Here is a 20,373-nt window from a genome sequence, read left to right on the forward strand (position 1 = left end):
AACATTAACCAATACTTACAAACAAGAAACTCCAGCCCGGCCAATAAATCCTTATAAATCCATTAAACCATATTCGACGTTTTTTTTCTTGGGCTCAGATCGGAGCCATTAAACTTTATTTCTGGCATTTTATTTTGAGAGCTAATTAAGTACCGATATTAGTGGAAGCTGACTGGATGTAATAATTGTGTGGACCATTGGTTTCGCAGTTAATGAGCCGGAACAAGCTACCAGACAAAACGGCATGCCAGAGGCGTTGGGCAAGAAAGCTGGATTAAAGTTCAATTGACCAGAGAGGGCGGAGACTCGGTTTTTGCTCCTGAATCGGCTTCATGGGCGGCTGCTTTGACATCTCCATAAGGCACCAGCCTGGGGGATGGGTCCTGCCTCTCATCACTGTCATAGTCGGAGTCATCCTCGAATGGATCGTCGTACAACGGTACGTCCTCGAAGTAGAGAACCATAAGTATCAGGCCCGCCACCAGAAATATTGCGACGAAATAGTGGTCCCTCGCAACTTCCATCTCGACTGTCCACAAGTACTTTTTGATATTTTAGATGCATCCGGGACACTCCGGCTTCTCACAGCAGGAGTCGCTTTACCAGGTGCGATTGGTCGAAGCCATCAGGTAGTCAGCCATCAGCAGGTGAACTTCACTTCTAACTTGTCCATCATGTCCATGGCCCAGCACTGTAGGGTAACTTGCGTCGCATAGTACTCAAACTTCCAGCGGTACATGAACCGTGTGGAAGCGATGATGGGGTTATAAAGGAGGACCACCAGTCCCATCAGCATATACAAGGCAAACTTCAAGACGCTCGGGTTCTGGGCCATTCGGATTCCCAGGATCGCATTTAGAATGTATACCAGCAACGTGAGGGCGCGCACCCAAAGCAGCCAGGCTCACAGGCCAACGGGGTAGACCCGCAGGCCGGGAAAAGTGAGGGACCTCAAGTAGTAGTGGCCCACAAAGTCCAGCATAAAGATCACTCCCACCACTAACAGCAAGACGTTGATCTTCACCACAAAAGCAAGCGTCACTCGAAACCAGTGACAACGCCTTCCCATTTCGCACTCGAAGGATCCAATGGATAAAAGCGGTGAGTCGGGATAGGTACAAAATGTGAATTCCTGTTTATTTACTTTGAAGTGAAACGAGTTCGGGCTGCCGTCGCTGTGAAGTCGCTTATCCCGCCCTCTGTTGCTTTCGTCCCAGTCCAGTGCGGCCCCGCTCGGGTGGCTAATATCAACATTTGACTAGCCTCTCTCCTGCCTCCAACGATTTCCAGCCAGACTTGTTGTCATGGCTCCAAGTGCAAATGAGTTTGCTTCTCGGGAAAATGAAATTCAGCACCTGTTGCGGACGGGCTTCCGTTGAGGCGGACGAACCCAACAAAAACAGTCGGATGAAATCAAATATTTGTGCGGCGACTTGTAGCAAGCGGATACTGATTTCTCATATGACCTATGGAAATGCGAATTTACAGTTAATGAAAACGGTAAATGCCACTTAATATTGAAAATAAAAATCACAAATATCTTGGAAAATGGGAGGTTTGTTTTTGTTTTCGTTCGACTTTCTACAATACTTTGACTTTCGTATTGAGCGAATGAAAGACTTTCCGCTATCCACTGCTGAACCAAAAAAATTGTTTATAAATAGTATGAGTCCTAATCTATGGCCTTCTTCTTACTTCAGTCAATAATTACAATTTTTCAACAAATGCGCTAGAAACGCCCTTTTGCTTGCTTGAAGTCAAAGTCTTTTACTGTAATTTGCTTAATGCCCAAAAATTTGAATTAGAATTCTTCCTTCTTTTCAATCAAGTGCCATTTTATGATTCAGCTCCTGCTTTACTCCTTTTTAACGAAATAACTATTTATTTTATTTTTAACAGAGTACATTTTCCAATGATGATGGTGACTTTTTATTTGTACACACCATAAATATTTTAAAAGCCGTTAACACGGTTTTATTCCTGACATTTGTATTAAATGAAATTTACGAGAAATAATTAATTTGACTTATCTGTATATTCTTTAGGAAAATAGTCTAGAATGCGACAGTAGTGTATGCTCACAGTGAGATTATAAGTACCAAATGTTTTGTGCGTTAAAAAAATCATTTTGGTTTTGCATAACATTTCTTATAACTGATTAATTTATTTGAATTGTTTTCTTAATGCGTAATGCTTACCTTAGATGCTGCTTCATTGACTACAGATGGAATATATTTGCTCAATTTTTAATGAACTTAAAATTATAATTATTTTTTTACATCTATGCTTTAATATGCGGAAATAGCTTCTTCCGCATTTCACTACTACTAGTTTTCCTTATTTTACCAGTCCTTTGAGTCTCGAGGGTGATAAATTGCTATCATTAGGTATTACTAGCATGGAGTTCAAATGGAGCAATAATCAATGACTGGACTACTACCTACAATGTGGCTTGTACTGTACAAATATCGATAGGTTGCTGGCTGGCAATTTAAGCTTTCGATTTTCAGCTGCTGCCAATTGACTTATTTAATTAAAAAGTTTTCAGGGTCTAGTCTTAACCCTTTTCGGCTGCTGCCGGGCTGTCATTGTTTATTAATTAAATGGAGATGTTGCAGCTGAGTCGTTTGTCGCAGCTTTTGGCTGTAGTGTCTCGTATTTAACCGAAAGTTTGGACAACACATTTCGACTGCCTTCGAGCTGCTGCGTAACAAAATCAATGAATTACTTTTGAGTATGCGGTATACGGTGTACTGGGAATTCTTTAAACCTACCTGTTTGGTAACTACAAAAGCCACCTGAATTTGAATCTTTTCATACTGGGAACTGTTGCAGGCTTGTTTGTCCCATTAAGGGGTAAGCGGATCATCAACTATTTATAAGTAAGTGTAAACTTTTACACTTCTACTTAGCTTTACATACTCCCCATTAGTCGGTTGCTGAGCAGACATGTGCCACCTTCAGTGCCCTACAATGTGTCAGCTCATCGAAGTGAAGGGTTCCACAAATTCGGTGTCGCAAGAACTTGGCACTTGCTCTAATTGATTTATACAAACGACTTTTGGAGTCTCGCTCATGAATTACCCAACCGCTTCGCTGATGAGCTTATAATCACGCCACTGGCAGCCATATAAAAGGGCTCTGCCGCCGACCTTTGCACTCGGGAATTCAAATTCAAGGGAAGCCACCATGCAGCTACGCAGGATCTTTCCGGCCATGTACACGCTTTCCGAGGATCTTCCGGCTCGCTCCAGGGACGCGACTCTGTACCTACTGCGCTGCATCTTCCTGATGGGCGTGCGTAAGCCTCCCGCAACATATTTCCTGGCCTACGTCTTGTGGTCTTTTGCTCTGAATCTGAGCTCGACATTCTATCAGCCCATCGGCTTCCTTACGGGCTACATAAGCCATCTGTCGGAGTTTTCGCCTGGCGAGTTCCTCACCTCGCTGCAGGTTGCTTTCAATGCCTGGTCCTGCTCCACCAAGGTGCTGATTGTGTGGGCCCTCGTCAAGCGGTTCGATGAAGCCAACGCCATTCTGGACGAAATGGACAAGCGACTCACGCAGGCCAGCGAACGCCTGCAAGTCCACCGCGCGGTCTCTCTCAGCAACCGGATCTTCTTTTTCTTCATGACGGTGTACATGGCGTATGCCACGAACACCTTTCTCTCGGCGATTTTAATCGGAAGGCCGCCCTATCAGAACTACTACCCGTACTTGGACTGGCGCTCCAGTCACTGGCACCTCGCCCTGCAGGCCGGCTTGGAGTACTTTGCCATGGCTGGCGCCTGCTTCCAAGACGTCTGTGTGGACTGCTATCCCGTGAACTTTGTACTCGTGTTGCGCGCCCACATGTCCATCTTTGCGGACCGACTGCGTCGCCTCGGCACTGATCCGGTGGAGAGTCACGAGGAGCGCTACGAGAAGCTGGTGGAATGCATTCAAGACCATAAGATAATACTGCGGTAAGTAGTCGTTGCTGTTGTTCATATTTAGGCCAAATAACTATGGACACGAGTTGATATACCGGTACCAGATAAATTCGCGCCTAGTCCTCGTGTTCTTTAAATTCGGTACACATAGAATGCTTTGACAAATTAATTTTATTAACTTTTTTTTTATATACATTCCCTTTATTTAGCAGGACGTTTTTATTTGAAATCTAAAGCACATTAAGCCGAAAACTCAATAAGACTATTTAGAGCCTGTCTGCCCTGGCCAACTGCAGGGTATTATCAAAGACAATAGACTTTATTGTCTTTGGTATTATAATTTCAGTCAGCATTTTGCAATGCATGAAAGGAGTCACCTTCGATCATATAAAGTATATACATATTTTTTGATCAGCATCAACAGCAGAGCCGATCGAACCATGCCTGTCTGTCCGTTTCTACGCAAAGAAGCCCCTAAGTTTTGAAGCTATCTGAATAAAACTATACAGTTAGCCATAGCAACGATTGGAAAATTGTTAGAAAACAAAATTATTACTTTTCTATTTTTCAACAGATTTGTATTGAATATGATAAATAGCCATGTTATATTAATCTACAATCCGGGCGGAGTCGGCAGTTTCTTTACTCGACAGTTTCTGTCTATGGGAACTGGATGTGTTAACTTATATATAATTTGTATTGCATTAATTCCTAGTTATTGAAGGTCTATCTGCGAGGGTATAAAAGCTCCGGCGTGCCGAAGTTAGCTTCCTTTCTTATTTTTATTTGGTATTCTTTACAAAAAATTTCAAAAATGTTAATATTTAAGTGGCTGTAGCAGCTGACGAAAGCACTAATACGTATTGCAAACACAACGTATTGGGACTTCCCCCAATACGAAAAAAACACAAAACGTACACAAAAAGGATTGCAATAAAAAACAAGAAAGGAAGCTAACTTCGGCACGCCGAAGTTTATATATCCTTGCAGATAGAACTTCTATGACTTGGAATCCCAACAATATAAATTATATTTATTTGTGTTAAAAAACAATGAAGTAATACCTGCTTTCATTTTATTCACCTTTACATAGCAGTTTTACAGTCACAGATGTGCATTTTTCTCCACATCTAACGATCGTTTGTATGGCACCTATATAATATAGTAGTCGGATTTTCATAAAATTTTACACAAAATTTAAGACTGATATAAAATGGCTATACCTCAAATTTGATAAAAATCTGTTGAAAACTGAAAAGTTATAATTTTTAATTGTCTTAATTTCTCGATTGTTCCTATTGGAGCTATATGATATAGTTGTCCGATTTTCATTAAATTTTATACAAAATTGTAGAGTATAGTAAAATGGCTATATCTTAAATTTGATCAAATTCTGTTGAAAACTGAAATTGTTATAATTTTTTTGTTAAAATTATCCGATCATTCCTATGGCAGCTATATGATGTAGTCATATATGATATATATGATATGATATAGTCCGATCCGGCCCGTTCCGACATATATACGAGTGAGAGTATATAGAAGGCTAACTGCAAAGTTTCATTCAGATAGCTTCAAAACTGAGAGACTAGTTTGCGTAGAAACGGACAGACGGACAGAAGGACACACGGACAGACGGACTGACGGACAGGCGGACAGACGGACATGGCTAGATCGACTCGGCTGTTGATCCTGATCAAGAATATATATACTTTATATGGTCGGAGGTGCCTCCTTCACTGCGTTGCAAACTTCTGACTGAAATTATAATACCCTGCAAGGGTATAAATATACATATGTAGATACTTTTCAATGTGCACGTCTAGAGGCGGTCTTGGGCACTAGAGTGTTAAAAATATAATATAATTTGATTTTTTGTTTGCAAAAATAGTTAATAGCCAATTTTTAATAAAACATTTACATTTTCTTTATATGTACTTATCATTTCTATGGAAGTATTTAACTTGCCAGACAATCGGCAAAATACTTATCAGAAATCGTTTATATGTATTTAATAAAGACTAATTTACAATATTATTATTATTTACATTTATTAGAATTATGTTGTTTTATGCGATAAATTGAAAACAACCTACATGTATGTATGTATTTAAATATACTCATGATTATGGCTGCTGTATAATTGCAGAAAAGTTAACGACATTCACTCAGAGCCCTGACTTGAATAGTTGATGGTTAACTGCATCAATTTTTTATAGCAAATTTTATGACCATTAAAAGTTAAATTAAGATTATCTTTAAAAATAATTTGACAAGTTTGTAATTCTGGAAAACCGGGATTACCGATGAACCAACCTCAAAATTAAGTTGATTTTAAATTCTGCCTGCTTATCTATATAGACGGCTGTCCACAATGACAACTGCCATATAACTCATCTTATATGAGGACTTTGGAAAATCGGCAAAAGTTCTATGTTTATGTTCTTATTTGAGGACCGATCGATTTTCAGTGTTTTAATTGAAAACAGCAAAAACATAGGATATTTGGATTTACGATGTTATCATGTTTTAATAATTTTAATCTGTTTTGCCCCTTACTCGTTCAGCTATGTCGATTGTCTTCGTCCAGTGATCTCTGGAACCATATTTGTGCAATTCTTGGTGGTCGGCTTGGTCCTTGGCTTCACCCTTATAAACATTGTTTTGTTCGCTAATCTGGGATCGGCCATCGCTGCGTTATCTTTTATGGCTGCCGTGCTCCTGGAGACCACGCCCTTCTGTATACTCTGCAACTATCTGACTGAGGACTGCTACAAACTTGCGGACGCTTTGTTTCACTCCAACTGGATCGACGAAGAGACTCGATATAAGAAGACCTTAATGTACTTTCTGCAGAAACTTCAGCAGCCGATAACATTCATGGCCATGAACGTATTTCCCATATCCGTGGGCACCAATATCAGTGTAAGCACCATAACATAAGTTGATAGTTGAAAATTACTGCATTGATTAAATTTATATTGCAGGTTACCAAGTTCTCATTCTCAGTCTTTACTCTGGTTAAGCAAATGAACATTGCCGAGAAACTTGCCAAATCAAATGATGATGAGTAATGAAATGAGTTAAGGGTGTAGATCATCGTGGACGCCTGAAAATTTGAGGGTTATTCAAAGTTATTTAGAATACAACTTTCTATTTATTAGTACATCAAAGTACATATGTTAAACTAAACAATACTTCTTAAAAGTCAAAAAAGGCATTTTTTACGGAATGGTCGGATGGTGTACATGCTGCACACCACATTTGTTATCTAAAATTAAAAAACAAAAATGTTTATAAACTATATAAGTATGCCTATAGCATGATGTAGCCGTTTTTGGGAGTACTTGGAAAAATTTTTTTTTTTAGACGAAATTTTTGTTTTAAAAATTTATAACTTAAAAAAAGTTTAATATCGATAAAAAAAATCCTACGTCATGCCATAGAGGACGTTATAGAGAAGCTGTGTAACAAATTTGAAGAGAATCGGTCCAGAAATTTTTGAGAAATCATGTACACCGTTTTAAAAAACGCAGTTTTGAGAAAAACGCAAGAGAAGATAGGGAAAGTACTTAAGGTATACCGGCAGCGCTAAATTCTAATGTCTGTCTTAAAATGACCGTAAGAATATTAGCATCCAGATTAAGTAAAAATAATCAGATTTTTTTTTTAAATGTACGGGTGGTCTACCTTACCTTAATACATAAATAGATACATACATGCATAGTTATGAATTTAAACAGAATGTCAGTTTTTAAATGAATTCTTAAGAAAGCAAAACCTCGAGATAATAAAAGTTATCCCACTCACACTTGAAACAAGAAAGAAGCCTACATCGGCACGCCGAAGTTTGTATACTCTTGCAGTTTGTAATTGGATTTCTAAGAATTAAGCGCTTGAAAATTTTTGTCATAATTCTTTCAGATTTTCCGCTCTGGTTTTGTATACAGTACGTAGCCACTTGTGCCTAAATAATAATCGAAAATATAAGAAACATCTATTTTTCCGGTACTATTAAGCGGATTTTGATTATACATGGATCCAAAGCATTATAGCTGAAATACTGCATAAGTCCAGACTTACTTATTTTTAGGCAGCCAGGGCTCCTTGGCACATAGTACAATGTACATATATTGAAACGACTGGATGGATTGCCTAAGAATGGAGAAATCTTTAACGGTTTAGCAATTTATGGAATTAAATATTCAATGTTTTAAAACAAGAAAGGGAGCTAATTTCGGCACGCCAAAGTTTATATACCCTTGCAGATAGAACTTCTATGACTAGGAATCCATACAATATAAATTATATATATTTGTGTTAAAAAACAATGAAGTAATACCTGGTTTCATTTCATTCACCTATACATATTATATTTGCAGTTTTACATTCATATATTTGCATTTTTCTTCTACATCAAACGATCGATTTTATGGCACCTATATGATATAGTTGTCCGATTTTCATGCAATTTGACACCAAATTAAAGACTAATATAAAATGGCTATACCTCAAATTCGATGAAAATTTGTTGAGAACTGAAAAAGTTATAATTTTTAATTTTATTAATTTCCCGATCGTTCCTATGGGATCTATATGATATAGTAGTCCGATTTTCATAAAATTTTATGCAAAATTGAAGAGTATAGTAAAATGGCAATATCTTAAATTTAATCCAATTCTATTGAAAACTGAAAAAGTTAAAATTTTTTTGTAAAAATTTTCCGCTCATTTCTATGGCAGCTATATGATATAGTCGTCCGATCCGGCCCGTTCCGACATATATACGAGTGAGAGTATATAGAAGGCTAACTACAGTTTCATTCAGATAGCTACAAAAATTAGAGACTAGTTTGCGTAGAAACGGACAGACGGACAGAAGGACAGACGGACAATGCTAGATCGACTCGGCTGTTGATCCTGATCAAGAATATATATACTTTATATGGTCGGAGGTGCCTCCTTCACTGCGTTGCAAACTTCTGACTGAAATTATAATACCCTGAAACGGTATAAAAAGATAACTAATACCGTTAAGCTTCCGCAGGAACCTTGGGCACAATGATTAATTAAACCCAAGAATCCAATTTTTAATTTTATACAAACTCCCTCAATAGAAATTATTCAATATGTTGAACCAAATATTATACCTACATGAAATCTTACGGAAACTTCTATTACACAAAATTTTCAAGAATTAAATAGCGATATAAAAATAAGTGGATGCAAAATTATTAGAAAAAGACAATGTAGATTTAAGATTGAAAATGTTATTTTAAGCGAAAACTCCTCCTCGACTAATGAAACTAAAAAAAGATAGTAAAACATAATAACGTTTTAAAATTAATTTCAGATAATAATAACACACTTTATGTAATTATAATCTGCCTTGCCAAAAGCTCTTATAGCGGTTCCACCGACGAGACATATTTTTGTCTCGCGGCTCTCCCCTGATCAAACATCGGAAGATGTTCTCGCCTTTATACAAGGCAAAACCAGAGACGAAAAAATTAAGATAAAGGTGGAAAAGTTTAAATTTTCTTACGCAAGGGACATTTCATCTTTCAAAATAAACGTCCCTAACGAGCTCTTTAACACTATTTGCTCTCCCAACTTCTGGCCAGAGTACATCGTTGTTAAGGAGTTCGAGGCGAAGAAAAAGAAAAAGCAGCTTGTAGGATAACTCTTCCCAGGCCTGATCATACCACAAAACTAACCTACTCCCTAGGTATTTCCTATCAGAATGCAAGAGGCTTACGTAGTAAGCTTCCTAACTTGTATTCTGATAGCCTTTCGTTTGCATCTCAGGTTATTGTGCTCACAGAAACCTGGTTAAAGCCGGAGATTCTGAGCTCCAAAGTTTTTCCAGCTGTGTTCACAGTATATCGGCTAGATCGCCCTATCAGACGCGGGGGTGGAGTTCTTATAGCGGTGGACTCCTCACTCACGTCAGAATTATTAACCTTCGAGGAATGCAACGATGTCGAACTCCTCTGTGTGAAGCTATCTATCAAAGGTAGCTCCATCTTTATTACCTGTTCCTACATACCTCCACTGTCGGAACTTCCTATTTATTGGAATCACCTTTCCGCTATTCAGATGGTTTCCAGTAGACTTTTGGATAGAGACCAGTTGGAGAGGAGATTTTAATATCCCTGGTGCTATTTGGTGCTCAAATAATTCCACCAATACTCTCAACACACCTACACAACATGACTTTATCGCTGGCTTGTTTGACATTTCGCTGTCTCAAGTCAACCATGTGCGAAATTCCTTACAGCGCTTGCTTGATCTTTGCTTCGTCTCTGATCCTGCGAGAGTCAGTTTAGCAAGGGTGGCGCCTCTGACGCAGCCCGAAGATCCTTATCATCCAACTTTCGATGTGACTCTTGATATTGGGTGTGACGTACAGAATATTTCTGACCGTGCAGCCAATAAAGTCCTATGTTTTCGCAAAACGGACTTTGAACGGCTGAATAATTTTATAAACGAGTTCAATTGGTCCGATCTATACATGTGCACTGACATGGCAGTTGCCGTGGATATTTTTTTACAGTGCCATGAATTCATTTTTTACTGAATGTGTTCCGTTATATTATCCGCCAAGCTCGAATAAATCGCATGGTTTACTAAAGAGTTGAGCCGACTTAAAAATAAAAAATCTAGACTGTATACTAAATTTAAATTCACCGGTTCTTGATCTGCCCTTTCATCTTATTTATTAGCTCGGTCAAACTTTACCGTGCTGAACGCGCAGTGTTATAAAAACTATTTAACTCGTTGTATGGCCCAGTTCTCACAGGACCCAAAACAGTTTTATAATTTCGTTAACACTAAACGTAAGCCTAAAACAAATCCTTTCTCGCTTTCATTTGAAAATACTACCGCAAATAATGATCAGGCAATAGCCGATCTACATATTTTCGCAGTTTTTTTAAACAACCTATTCAAGCTCTTCGTATTTACACCAGACTTATTCCTACGACATACCCAAATCAAACTTAATTTTCTGTCCTAGCCTAAACAAAATCTCTCCTGGCCGACGCCCTGTGCTATCCGCTTCTGAAATTGTTTACCTTGTCCTTAGAAACCCCCCACTTTCCCATTATTTGGAAGGAATCGTTTATTAGTCCTCTCCACAAAAAATATAGCAATTATAGAGGAATCTCTAAGTTGTCGGCCATCCATAAATTATTTGAAAACATTATCACCCCTCACTTACAGCACCTTTGTAGATCGGTTATTTCTCCATGTCAACATGGTTTTATTAAGCGAAGATCAACAACAACAAATCTTTTGGAGCTCTCTTCCTATATTATAAAGGGCTTCCGTAATAATTGTCAGACAGATGTAATCTATACTGATTTCAGTAAAGCATTTGACTCTGTTAGCCTTTCTCTCCTCGTTAGAAAACTCGATTCAATGGGTTTTCCAAGTGATCTTCTTAATTGGATCTCTAGTTATTTGAATGGCAGGACGCAAAAGGTCCTCTTTAAGAATAATTTATCCAATGTTCTAAGGGTTACATCTGGCGACCCCATCTCAATTAACACAAACAATTCTTGAAACCAATAAGTGGCGGTCCTTAAGTGACAGTCGCACTCTTGATTAATGTATACAATCAAATATCCCGAGCTATCGATTTCGCTTCTAAGTTCCTGTAAGCCAAGGGCAATAGAATTAAGATTTTGAACTTCAAAAATTAGTCTTAAGCTAAGCTTAATCAATCGAATAAAGAACACTAATTCAACCACCCGTTGCTAAATTTATTCTCAGCGTGGTTCTTTGTCAATAAATTTCACTATACGTGTATATAGGACTGATTTTGTAAAATTGAGCGTAACTCGTTCTGTCCAAATATAAAGCTCGTAAAGGTATACGAAAACATTTTTCGGAAAATGTAAAAAACAAAAAATTTCTCTCAAAGTAAATTTTTGGAAAAAACCCAAACACAATTTATAAATTAATATTAATTCAGAATATCAGCATTTATATGAACGGAGAGTAGCAGGGAATGACGTGAGGCTTTAAGCTTAGACGTCTCAATGCCACATTGCACCCTTACAAAATGGGAGAAGCTGACTTGGTCAAGGGTGAGATTTAGGACCAGCTTAAAAAAGGCATCATCCTAACGTCAAAGCCCCCTACAATAACCCAACAACTTACATACGATTGTGGGCGTGCTTGAAAACCATTTTGGCGTCAGAACTTCGAATGCCGCCCCTCTACAGCGTCTCCAATGCACATGGCATGTTTATCTATCTATCACTCTGATAGAGCTTGCTAGGTGCCTGAAAACCGACAAAAAGGCATAGGTGACGTCGGAGAACTACTTTTTTTCTTTTAATTCACCACGATCACGACTGTCATGGACAAAAGACTAGCCGACGTTTTATAGACACACCCAGAAGACCCACAATACGACGTCGCGGTGTCCCCTAAATTCGCTCAGAACCATGTTGCGTCCCTGTGTGGCGGTCTCTCTGCCAAATTATGTGCTTATACAATTAATAACCCAACGGGCGACCTCACTCCCAAAATTAATGTAAGCATAGGGCAGTATAATTAAGCTGCATTCGAATAAAACAAGAACATTAAAAACGGAACTTGTTTTGACTCCTAATTAATTCCTTCTTGGCCATTACAGGGCTGTTTGACTCGACATTCAAAAACAAATAACTTTCACTTTATGTACATAGCTAGTCAGATACATTTTTATATTAACTTAATTTCATAAACAAACTTTAATAAAAATCCACCACACATGCTGAAACTCATACCCCCCATCTATCATACGCTCCACGTGAACACATCACCGAATACTTTCAGGCCACGTACATTCCCATCATTTATGGGAGTAGATAAGTTTCAAATTATTATCATTATTATTAGCGTGAAGAATATAAACAAATATCAACCCACAATCAATTTCTTTGCGGTCCGCCATCTGCAGCTACTAAACAAAGCTCAGTCGACTTAAAGTATTTGTATTTGGAAGGATAAGCATTTAATAAAATGTATCCGCTCATTTTCTGGCTCTTTTTAGAATCTTTTATAAAATTGATACTAATTCTCTTAACCTGTTTATTAATCAAATGCAGTCCGCCAGCAGCCCCAACCAATGTAAAGAATCCACTTCCAGGACAGGCGATTCCGCTCTGAAATAACATAAACAATTTACTAATAACATTAACAATTTAACATAAACAACTTACTGAGTGGCACTTCACTCTTAAATTATGTATACAAACAATATCACAAACTTATCTAAATAAAAGCCAGAACAGTTAAGATTTTAAATACTAGAATGCCGCGTTAAGCTGAGGTCAAACGATTTAAAACGATGAAATCAATTCTTCGTTCACCAGTTTCTCCTTAGCACTGACCGTAGCCCATTGACGGGACATTAGTTTGGCTCACTTTAATAAATAAACAATAACAATTTCACTGTATATATAACAGTCTCTCCGTTGCAAACGAGCAACTTATCTGCGAGACTTAGTTTAAGTTCGATCCTAAAAATATATTGTAAAATCACTTGTTGCTCTCTAAAAATAAACAGGGTATTTAACACACTTTTATATATTAATAATTTCTGGCACACTGTATGACCCTTATGGTGTCCAGGAGCTGAGCCAGCAAAGTACGAAGAAATGGACCGTTCCTTTGTCTTATTGGTGGCCAGCGATCGTATGACTGGCAATTTGTGCTTGGGGAGTGGTCTGCCACGGCCATCTAAGCGTCGACTTCTGTTCTGATTCTGTTTATTTGGATATTCAATAAAGAGCACATAGCTCGAATACTAACTCCGGCTTGGCCGTCACTGTCCAGTTAGTTAATACAAATTGGTTATTGTGCCTTTTGCACCCATTGCAAAGAAGGTAGTTCCTCCCATCCTAAACTTCTAGCATTCAATTACATATTAATCTGATAAAAGAGCACAAGTTTCAAAGAGTATTTTTCCGGCTACCGCCATTAACTAATTCATAATTTTACACTAATTGAGTCTCCAGAAGCTTATGAAGGGAAGTCTAGCGAACTTGGAAAAGGCAAATTTCTGTTATACCCTTCACCTTATATCAGATAACCCTTAAATCAGAAACCATAAACTCTTTTTTAAAAAACCAGTATGGAGACTAAGTGCATCAAAATCGACAAGAAAATTAAATGAAAGCAAGTATTACTTCATTGTTTTTTAACATAAATATATATGATTTAAATTGTATGCATTCCTTGTCATCGAAATTCTATCTGCAAGGGTAATACACTTGTACGTGCCGAAGTTAGCTTATTTTCTAGTTATATTTATGTTTACTTATATTTTATAGTTTTGGTTTACTTCAATATTAACTCTCTCCATGTTATATATTTTAAAACATTTTAAAAAAGCAAATCAAAAGAACTTTAAAATGGATATACGCATTAGTAAAAATAACCGAATCATTTTACTAAACTACTTACCTTAATTTTTAAAGCAGCAAATTGGTGAAGCTTGATTTGGGTTGGGCTTAAATTCGACTGGTAAAAAAAATAATAAAATAAATTTGTACTTTTCACTTGGCTTTACATGGATTCTGACTTTAAACGACTCTCGGCAGTTATAGCCATTTGTACGCCGGTCTTTTCGTTACTAGATGATAGGGTAAAAAAAATTCCACTGGACTGCGATCCGTTTTTTGTTTCCATCTGCAGGAGCCTTGATCACCTTTGATTGGAGGCGTCCCTTGTCCCTCTCTTTGTGGGCTGTGGTCAGCCGAGACGTACGGAAAAATCCCTTAGCAACTTGGTGCCAATCTAATAGAAAAATTTTCGTTGGTTTGTGACGGCCAACAAATGTGCCGAAGCTAAATAAGAACATTTACCAAAGATATTTCTTATGGTTTGTATTCGGTTTTTACACCAATTGATTCGTAAATTAAATATGAAATATTTTAAAATATTCACTGATTAATATTTTCAATTATTAAAGTGCAGCAAACAAAAAAAACTATAAAAGACAACTTTTTTCCGTTGTGATCGATGTGGTTAGATGGAAAATAATGCTTCGGAGCAGAAATCTGGAGCTTATATTTTTCCCACTCTTTTGTTAGTTCGGGATGTATGTATGTAACGGAATCTTTGAACACTGTTTTCAAGGGTTTCCAAATATCTGATAAACTTGAAACTTCTCAAAGAACGATGACAATACAATCATTTGATAAAAATGTTTCATTGTCCTGATTAGGATTATTTAAATCCTCCGTAAAGGGGCAAGAGAGACAGAGCTAGCGCGCGATCTGCGCATGCCTGCTGTACAAGCTTATCTACAACTTAGTCGTGTAAGAACCTTAGACGGTATTCGCATTGAAGAACTTGATTGCTCAAAGTTAACAGGAAAAACCCCATGCAACAAAGAGGCCTTAAATGAAATAATGAGATTATAAAATAGTTCGTTAGATATTTCATAATTACATGTCCGCAAAAAATGATTATTGATAAATCGAACTAAAATACGAATAAATAATAGTTTAAAAAACTAAAAAAACACGTTTTTATAAATAACCGAACTAAAGAGAAGAAAATAATTTATAATTACAAGCAAAATTATTAATTTCAGAGCAATAGTATATATGTAAGTATAAACAAGATCACTAAATTCTGAGTTAAAAGCGTGGGGTGCATCCGGAGACACTGTATATATATATATATATATTTATAATTTTGACAGTTTTCATTAACAGTTTGGCACTTTCCTCTATATCTAACGATATTTTGTATGAACATGAAGAATAGAAGACTAACTACAAAGTTTCATTCAGATAGTTTTAAAACTTAGAGATTAGTTTGCGTATAAACGGACAGACGGGCAGAGGGACATGGCTAGATCGACTCGGCTGCTGATGCTGATCAAGAATATATATGTTATATGATATGTTATATGTTATATGATCGAAAGTGACTCATTCACTGCGTTGCAATCTTCTGACTTAAATTATAATACCCTGCAAGGTTATAAAAAAGTAAAATAAAACCAAAATATTCAATGAAGAGGCATAATACCATAATGAAATTAAGTGCATTTATTTTTTAGGTTGGCAACTGTCTAAAATTTCAATGCTAGAACGTTTGCATAGAAGTTTTAGAAATATTAAGACAAGCTTTTTGTTAAATAAGAATTTTTCTGTAGTTGGGTTATAGGGAAGATGTGGGAGGTAGGAGAGTTGAACTCGCCGTGGAAAGCTAAGTCCGTCGCTAACTCAATCCGTCTTAAATTTGTCGGCAATGTTCATTTGCCGTGTGATGGTTATTACGGAGAAAGCAAACTTTGCCACCTGCAGGATAGAATGAATAATACCAAGAGTACGGCGGGAAATGTAAAATGTTTTCGCAGGATCTTACGCTTATGTTGCTGCTCATGGATATCTGAAATATGCCGCCGGCAATAAAGACGATGGGCTGCTGGACATTCTGAAGGAAATAGAGGAGCGTTGTCTTGTAGCGGCGGCTGGCATCCACCCAGTTGGACTGGAAAATGGCATGGGTGAGGGACTCACAGTCCTCCATGATGAGGTTGCAAGTGTAGCAGAAGGGAAAGGTCTGCAGCAGAATGGTTATCACGAACATGAAGGAGGCGATGCCCGTCCAGATGTCCGAGAAGAAGAAAACGTTAATCAGCGTCAGACCCAGCACCAGTCCGATCAGGAGGAACTGGGTGAAAATAGTTCCAGATATAACCGGCTTGATGATCGAGCAGTATCTGCTGAGCGAAAGAGAACTTGAGTGAATTGACCTAAACTCGAGACTGGAGCTGCATTCACCTCAGAATTAGTTTGTGGTCCATGACGCACTTGACTAGCTCTTCGTAGCTCTCGGCCTCGCTCAGGGTCTCGTCGGTCCGGAGGCGGCGGATGCGCTCTCGCAGCATGTCCATGTGGGCCCGCAGGATGAGCGTGTAGATCAGGGGATATGTGTCCGAGAGCTGGTCCTGCAGGACGGCGCCCGACATCACAATGTACTCCAGGGTGGAAGCCGCCCACAGATTGAGGGTGCCGTCGTGCCAGTCGATGAACGGGTTGTACAGCTGCCAGGGTGGCCGTCCGCTTAGCACCGAGCTGAGGTAGGTGGAACCAGCGTAGCCGCAGTAGACGAATGTGAAGATGAGGAAGGCATGGTTGCTGCGCGCCACCACGCGGTGTATCTTCTCCCGCTCCTCCATGGTGGTGCAGCGCAGGTCTAGCTGATCCAGTATATCCTTGGCCTTGATCAGTCGCCACAGCATCGAGTAGGTGATGGCCACCTTGACCGAAGAACCGTAGGCATTGATGCACACCTGCAGAGAGGTTAGGAACTCGCCTGGCGAAAAGGACTTGATTTGGGTCATATAGCTGCCCAGGAATCCCAGCGGCAGGTACGTGGTGGACCACACAAACGTCATCAGTGTCCAGAAGAGGTAGACGTAGCGCAGAACGCCCTCCTTGGGCGGCACCCAGCCTATGAACTTCATTGCTCGGTACAGGTAGATGCAGCCGTCGCGGGATCGCTTCTGCTCCGTGAGCGGAGCGGGATGTATAAGCTTGAAGACCATATTGCGGCCAGTGTGTGATGTGGGCCCTTGGAGCTCGACTTTTATAGGCCCGCGGACTGTTGAGCTTGTGTCATGTTCGCAGATGAAGTTTTCAATAAATTCGAAAAGTTTGCGTTAAGTTTGGGGCTATTGCTGCAGTTTAATTATTCATTTGAGAATTTCTGTGCTGCCTTCCGTTATGTTTAATTAACAGAGTCAGGGAACTTGAGTCGAGGGCCTCGAGCTGACGGACATCTTGAAAGTTTATCGTCAAGAAAATTCCGATACCGATTTTAAATGTGAAACTGCATCAAAGGAACGACTTTTCTGGCTTCCACATGCTGCCTTTCCGGCCTGCATAAATGATGTCAAAAGTTGACAAAAATGGCGAATGACTCTTGAGCGACTATTAAGACGCGTGGGTCGCGTTGATTCTGCTTTAACCGGGTCACCAGTACGTTTGCCTGAAGGCGATATGTACATATATGTACATATTTGTGAGCTAAGGGGATAAGGCAGACTTGTCATGGCTCCCTCCGCAATCGCAAGGAATGCGAAACAGCCGCTAATCGCCCTTATAACTACATTTATTAAATTCTCTCTTGTCGGTCCGCGAGCGTGTGCAAAAAGCTTTGCATAATCAGCCTCTAAGCGTAAGCCAGCACAGATGCCACATGTTGTGTTGCGTGTCGTCCTGGTGACATCTCCTTGCAGCTTTAATGAAAAATATGCTCGCCGAGTGTTATTAATATTGCTCAGAATGTCTGGCGTTTGACACATGTTTTGTTGTCGCTGTCTCCTTTGTTGTATGTACCTCCAGTGTCGGCTTCGGCTTCAGCTTCAATTTAAGCTCCAGGAGCGGCAACAACAAGCTCAAGCTCCTATCTATCCCCGTAACGTGTAAGTTGACATTTTTTTTCATTACTGCAACATTTCAATAGCGGAGCACCCGTATGCGCACCCCCAGCTTCAGTGGAGCAACTGTTTCTCCATCACGGGCGCAGTGTCCAAAGAGAGCTTGTATGTGTTACTCGAGCGTGAAGCAAGGGCAAGGATAATCTTTTGTTTGTCCTTGCACGGGCCTTAGCATTGCCGTCTGACTCAGAGAAAGTTGTGTTGCGCCCAACACCCAGAGCCCTGTCGTCGTCGTCTTATGGAGCGACATGTCGCGGCATTTGAATGGAATTTATGCGCTGCAAGCTGACGAGTGACCCCCAGCCACCGACACAATCGAGACCTTCTCATCGGGCTCCACGCAAATCGCCAATCTGTGGCCTGTCCGTTGCAGAAATTTATGTTTCCTCTGGCCAAATCAATTACCCCATTAATTGCATGCTCTGTTTGGAAAAATTATGGTGTGATGGCAGCGGTGCAAGTGCCCGGGCATGTAGTAGTCGCCTAATTGGTGGCGGCGTGTGTCTTTTGGATCGCTTTTGTGCCCGATCTCTCCGCGTACGTTTAATACCCACGCCATGTCATTTATTATCGCTTGACGTATTTATTTTAATTAACGGAAATTAATGCCATGCTGCGCAGCTGTGCGAACATGTTTGCCGTACCTTACACACTCAGGTGCTTCAGCGCTTTCGCTCTCTGCCCGTCCTCACTCCCGACCGCACCCTTCCACCAGGACGCAGACATCGCAGTGTTTTGCGAAGGATGTCAGTCTTTTCGTTGAACATATATTCTGCAGTCTGCTGGGCAGAGATATAACTGGTGTCAATCTGTGTTGGATGTTCTTCAAATTAACAGAGTTAATGTAAAGCTCTCACAGGGTCTACGAGATTATTAAGTAACCGAGAGGCTTCTGACGCTCAACAAACGTTGGCATCTGGGAAATAATTTAGCCCGTCAATATATTTGATCTATACCGCTTTCAGGAAACTCTATTTATTAAGAAGCTTGTGCAGTCAAGAGCAGTACACGAAGTGGTTCGAATAATTATGAAGCCAAGCATAAAATGAATTTTGTTTATTATTACGAGTAAATCACATATTTCTTTATTCTGCTCGGCTTCTAAGCCGGGAGAATGCATTTTGATGAGATATTTCTGGTGGAGGAGTTGGCAGTGGGAAATGAAATTATAATAAAGGGAATTCCCCAACCGGCAACAGGAGCAGCAGGACCAACGGCGGAGAACGACCCTGGAGTACACACAGACATGCACGCACACTCGGAGCGAGTGCAGACCAGGGTCGTAAATGCCATTATTATTTTGTAAACATTGCGACAGAGTGAGTGCCCCAAATTGTTAACTCACAAGGTCGTGAAAATACATAAAAAATGAGAAAACATTCGCGTATGAAAAACAAGGGCTACAACTAACACAGACACTGGCACACTCGCACACACGCCCGGCAAGACAAATAAACAAGCTAGACATTCTGCTGCAGCAACACACAAACTTTTAATTAATTTCCGTCTGTGTGACCCGTGAGTATACGGGTCCACATATATGTATGTACATATGTATGTACGTCTAACTGATTGCCATGATACTGCCCCCGGGCTGGTGGGGGTGTTTTGTTTGCCAGTGCGGATGAGAGACCCCTTGGCACACACAAGCAAATAAGAACACAAACATTTAGTGTCGCCGTGGTGCCAAAAATGGCTTGACCCAAATGTAATCAGGTAATTTGTTTTGTACCGTCAATATTTGCACGGCTGCCACGCATATTTGGACTTAATAATGATTTCCTGAGTTATAACCCTCACACTGACATATGTACGTAGTTCTTGAAAAGCGAGAGGCCTTGATTTCCCACCGACACTGACACCGCACTATGGCCCACAAGGCTATTTTTTTGGACAAAACTCAAAAAGTTTGTTGGCCTTTATTACGTTTTTAAATTCTTCATCGTCTACAACGATATTATTCAGTTTTCAGTTTCCTTAGTA

At 39.5% G+C, this 20,373-nt stretch overlaps 3 protein-coding genes across 3 annotated transcripts; 1 reads left to right on the forward strand and 2 right to left on the reverse strand.

Moving 5' to 3' along the window:
• Window positions 1-281: 281 nt before the first annotated feature.
• LOC110189378 (uncharacterized) lies at window positions 282-1,069 on the reverse strand. The gene is given in 2 exon segments (XM_086827418.1): window positions 282-643; window positions 646-1,069. Coding segments are annotated over 2 exon segments (786 nt in total).
• Window positions 1,070-2,596: 1,527 nt separating this feature from the next.
• LOC110189651 (Odorant receptor 42a) lies at window positions 2,597-7,252 on the forward strand. Its single transcript, XM_086827419.1, has 5 exons — window positions 2,597-2,781; window positions 2,836-2,856; window positions 2,913-3,965; window positions 6,500-6,857; window positions 6,920-7,252. The coding sequence occupies exons 3-5, from the start codon at window positions 3,190-3,192 to the stop codon at window positions 7,004-7,006; spliced, it is 1,221 nt and encodes a 406-aa protein (XP_086683545.1). The 5' UTR covers window positions 2,597-2,781; window positions 2,836-2,856; window positions 2,913-3,189; the 3' UTR covers window positions 7,007-7,252.
• Window positions 7,253-15,973: 8,721 nt separating this feature from the next.
• Or42b (Odorant receptor 42b) lies at window positions 15,974-19,340 on the reverse strand. Its single transcript, XM_020959863.2, has 3 exons — window positions 16,730-19,340; window positions 16,311-16,668; window positions 15,974-16,243 (listed from the first exon to the last, which is right to left on the reverse strand). Exons 1-3 carry the CDS (start codon window positions 17,494-17,496, stop codon window positions 16,169-16,171), a joined length of 1,200 nt encoding a protein of 399 aa, XP_020815522.2. The 5' UTR covers window positions 17,497-19,340; the 3' UTR covers window positions 15,974-16,168.
• Window positions 19,341-20,373: the final 1,033 nt, after the last annotated feature.

The sequence above is a fragment of the Drosophila serrata genome, unplaced genomic scaffold (assembly GCF_035046125.1).
Source record: "Drosophila serrata isolate PLE 108 unplaced genomic scaffold, ASM3504612v1 contig_169, whole genome shotgun sequence".
Taxonomy (NCBI): Eukaryota; Metazoa; Arthropoda; class Insecta; order Diptera; family Drosophilidae; genus Drosophila; species Drosophila serrata.